At 29.8% G+C, this 4,864-nt stretch overlaps 1 protein-coding gene across 2 annotated transcripts in view; it reads right to left on the bottom strand.

Moving 5' to 3' along the window:
• ppm1ka (protein phosphatase, Mg2+/Mn2+ dependent 1Ka) overlaps positions 1-4,864 on the bottom strand; it is a 13,404-nt gene that overhangs the window by 4,288 nt on the left and 4,252 nt on the right. For both annotated transcript variants that reach the window (XM_016231401.1, XM_016231402.1), the window contains exons 3-4: positions 2,014-2,114; positions 963-1,128 (exon numbers count right to left, since the gene is read on the bottom strand). In XM_016231401.1, coding sequence (XP_016086887.1) covers positions 963-1,128; positions 2,014-2,114 — 267 coding nt within the window. The remainder of the gene's footprint in view (positions 1-962; positions 1,129-2,013; positions 2,115-4,864) is intronic.

The raw sequence follows: 4,864 nt of genomic DNA, 5'->3' as shown, positions 1-4,864 counted from the left end.
AGATAGATAGATAGATAGATAGATAGATAGATTGATAGATAGATAGATAGATAGATAGATAGATAGATAGATAGATAGATGATAGATAGATAGATAGATAGATGATAGATAGATAGATAGATAGATAGATTGATAGATTGATAGATAGATAGATAGATAGATAGATAGATGATAGATAGATAGATAGATAGATAGATAGATAGATGATAGATTGATAGATAGATAGATAGATAGATGATAGATAGATAGATAGATAGATGATAGATAGATAGATAGATAGATAGATAGATAGATAGATAGATAGATTGATAGATAGATAGATAGATAGATAGATAGATAGATAGATAGATAGATACCTAATTCAAAATATTAATAAAATAAATAGCTATAATTTAAATAAAAATAAAACCTAATAAAAGGAAAAAGGAAAAAGAAAAACTAATAAAAATGACAAAAGAACATAATAAAATAACAAAATATCTAACTAAAATTAAAGTAAAAACTCATTATAAAAAATAAAAGGTTAAAAACTATAATAGTATATAACTAATACTAAAATAACAGCTAACCACAAACAAACACAATATGACACTTGATTTCAATATTTTGTATTTAGTACGGGACATTTATTTTAAGTGTCCCTTCAGTGTCCAAATCATTTTTACTGTTTTTTTACAGGCTATGCCAAGGTATTTCACCGAAAAGCATGTTATTAGCATAGTACTGTGTCCAAACAGTAACTTAAAACAGTAATTTTATTTAACCGATACACAGAAATTGCTCTGCAAATAACCACATAGCCAAACGAACGCTTGTGTAGCACTGCATGCACATTTATTACAGACAGGAGCCGTAATGTGAGTTGCAGGTCTTTGCGTTTATTAATAGCGCATACGCAGAGCGCTCTCGTATCACTACACATACCAGATGATGTTATTCTTGAAGCGCTGGTGTGTGTGTACCTGTGTTTCTCATCTTTCCTCTCTGGCGTGTGGTCGTCAGTGAGTTTGCGTGCTTTTCCCTTCCTGCACAGCAGAGCTCGACTGTCTCCGACGCTGGCGACGACCAGCTCGATCCCGTCTCTCAACAGCGCCACCGTCGCCGTCGTGCCCACCATCATGAGGGAGGCTGAACCACAGGCATTAACACACTTTACTGAAGTGTGCATGAACAGTGTTGGGGAAAGTTACTTTTAAAAGTAATGCATTACAATATTGCGTAAAAAAGTAACTAATTAAGGTACTTAGTTACTTTTTATGGAAAGTAATGCGTTGTGTTACTTTTGCGTTACTTTTTAAATCTGGACAAGGCTTGCTTGTTTGTTTTCAAAATAAAAAAGTTATATTTTTGGCGAATATAAAAGCCTTTTCACACCAAAAGTGAAATGAATGCGCCTCAGGCTGAAGGGAAAGTACAGTAGAATGCAGAAGAAGACATTTCAACACACTTCAGCAATAAACAAAGACACAAATGTTTGTCTAGAGTCATTTGTGCTTATTAGTACGCTTGAACTGCATCATCGATGGCCAGAAGCAAATAGAATGGGATTAAATACATAAAGCATATTTGTGTTGTTTAACATTTAATTATTGCAGGTTTGCCTCATATTCTGAGTTGCATTATTTTTATTCATTTTGAGGAATACTGAATCTGTGTGTTTTTTTTGTGTGTGTGAGTGAGATGAATTAATGCATATTCATATTTATTTTAGAACTACAGTAACATCTTCTGATTTCTCTCGACATGGGGACAGCAGAGCTGTCAGTCAATAAATTAAAGTAATAAAGTAACTTGCGTTAACTATTTGAAAAAGTAACTCAGATATTCTCTTGTAAATTAAAAAGTAATGCACTACTTTACTAGTTACTTGAAAAAGGTAATCTGATTACGTAACTTGCGTTACTTGTAATGCGTTACCCCCAACACTGTAGATGAATACTTTGAATGCAATGCAAGTTGCTTTGGATAAATGCGTGTGCCAAATGCATAAATAGAAATGATAATCTTTCATACCGTTGCCGTACATCTGCAGCTCCGCAGCCAAAGCTGCGTCTACTTGCAGGAACGCTTCAGACAAAACTGCTTGTAAATCTGTTTCCACCTCCAGACAATTCCTACAAAACACAAAATCCTCATTTCATTTACGATGATTTATTTTTAACCCTTATATTACCGTAGATCCCGGGTCAGTTTGACCTGTAATGCATTTTCAAGTTGTTGGAAATACTAGTTTAGTTTCTCATTTAGGGTCATGAACATAAAAATGAAATGTATCCGGTTTGGAAGGCATACATTTTTATCAGTTCATGCATTAAATCAGACCCATGATCCTGCTAGCACTATATGCTCTAATGAGCTTCAGGAAAGAACACAAAAATGTATGTAAATAAATACAAATGTTACATTTAAAAAACAGTTTATAATATAATTCTGTTTATAATATTCACATTTTTAAAATAGGTGTTAAAACAGTTTTTAAAAATATGCTCTTTTTAATTTTTTTGTAATGTGTGAGAAGAATCAATGTTAACGGTTTACAGTTTTTTTTGTTAATTGAATTTTAATTGTTGCCAAATATTTAAAATACTGTTTAAAATATTCACATTTTCAATTTTTTAAATAGTTGTTAAATAAGTAATAAAAAAAAAACATGTTCTACTTTTTGTTAATTAATAGTGTTAATGTTAATTAATATACATAATGTTACATGTTTACTTAATTTAGTTTTCTTTTTATTAAATAGATATATTTAAAATATGCTTTATAATATTCACATTTTGTATTTTTTAAATAGTTGTTAAATACAGTTTTTAAAAACATGTGCTCATGTTTATTTACAAGATTTTTTTTTCATTTTAATTTATATATATATATATATTTTTTTAAAGATATTTAAAATGTTGGTTATAACATTCACATTTTTAACTTTTCTAAAATATTTGTTAAATGCAGGTTTAAAAAACATGTTTTATAGTTTTTTTAATGTGTGAGAAGAATGTAAGTTAATATATATCTATATATTAATGTTAAATGTATACTGTTTTTACCAGATTTTTTAATTAAATTTAAAATATTTTTAATTTGTTTATAATATTCACATTTTGAATAAAAAAACGAATTGTTTTGATTATAGTATTTAAACACATGTACTCACATTTATTTATGTATTGTTTGTAGGGATGTGACGAGACACTTATCCCACGAGACGAGACGAGACAAGATTTTTAGACTTTTTTAAAGAAATCCTCAATGATGAATTATAGGGAAAATAGTATTTTATTCTTATTAATTAAAATCATGAAACTTATACATTTTCACATCAATTTATTAAAAGTTTAACAAAAATTACATGTTTAGGGCCCTATGAAATGTTTTGTTTTTTCTCACCATATTATTTGTATTTTTTATTGTTACCAAATTCTGTGTTTTAGCATTTCTAATTATTTGAACGCATAAAACAACTTAATTTATTAATTTGTTTCTTAAAGTAGCCTTATGAATTTTTTCCCCCTCAGAAATTCTGTATTGTATATTTACATTTTTTTCTGGTTATCAAATGAAGGCATAAAACATTCATTTAATTTATCATTTATCTTTTAATTATTGAAAATTAAGCAAACAAGATTTTTTGGGCAAACAAAGGGGATTTACCATTAAAATTAAAACACGGAAGAAATGTTTTGTGTGATTATTCCTTAAAAAATAATGTTTGTTTCATTTTAGTAGCAGTAGTAGGTTATGTACATTCTACTGAAAAATAGTTATAGGCACAATGTCTTCAAATCAAACTGGACTTTTATTTTGACGGGTTGCCGTGAATACCTTTACAGTTCTGTGTATGAGATATGAGCTAGTTTTACTCAAATCAAACGCTAAAATGCTCATGAAGTGACTCTCAGAGCAGTTCTGGAGATGTTGTTCATGTGTTTCCGACCTCATTTAGTGAGACGGCAGACGCTGAAATCACCGCGAGTGTCACGCGCGCTTCAGTGTGTGTGTAGTAAATGAAACCGCGCGTCTGCGCCATTCATAAACATAAACAGAGACAGGCAGAACATGCAGGATTCATATTTAAATCAACTTTTGCGGCTTAATATTTACAGATACTAGTCCATATCGTGATTTAAGTGTAATGACCTACTTTTGATTAATTCATTCAAAATTTGACAAATTCCGTGACATTCCGCGTTAAACTGTGAATTCTGTTTTTATGACCGGATAAAGACTACACTGCGTAATTTTCCCGCTTATCATGCGGCCACTTGCCTGATGTGAACACAAAATATGTTGCATACCACCACTTGTGAACGAGCCAGTGTAATGCAAATATATCTTGAAAGGTCTGCGCTAGGATATCGTAACGTTCTCACGAGACCAGTCAGATCTCGCGAGACACATCGGATCTCGCGAGATCTCTTGCCACGAGATCTCGTCACACCCCTAATTGTTTGTAATGAGTGACAAGTATTAATGTTTTTACCAGATTTTTAATTTAGTTTAGTTTTAATTCAAATTTACTTATTTTGTAAGAATTTTAAACAAAATTTTAAATAAATAAAAAAGTTTTTTTTTTTTTGTGAAATATATGAAGAGTTAATTTGCAAAAACAGATAACTCCGTTTTTAACAATTCTCAGGAATCTTGCTTTTTCATTGTGCATTCCAATTAATGTCAATCAAATTGCAGTTGGGTTATTTTGATTAAGCTAAAAAATAACAAAAAAAACAACTAACTAACACAATAAAAACATGATAACATAATAAAAAGCATGATTTTTGAAAATTAAAAAAAACTGAGTTATCAGTTTTTGTAAATAAACTCTTCATATATATATATATATATATATATATATATATATATATAT

Source organism: Sinocyclocheilus grahami, unplaced genomic scaffold (assembly GCF_001515645.1).
Source record: "Sinocyclocheilus grahami isolate Dianchi unplaced genomic scaffold, SAMN03320097.WGS_v1.1 scaffold389.1, whole genome shotgun sequence".
In the NCBI taxonomy this organism is placed as follows: Eukaryota; Metazoa; Chordata; class Actinopteri; order Cypriniformes; family Cyprinidae; genus Sinocyclocheilus; species Sinocyclocheilus grahami.
This window is presented reverse-complemented; position numbering and strand designations above follow the sequence as displayed.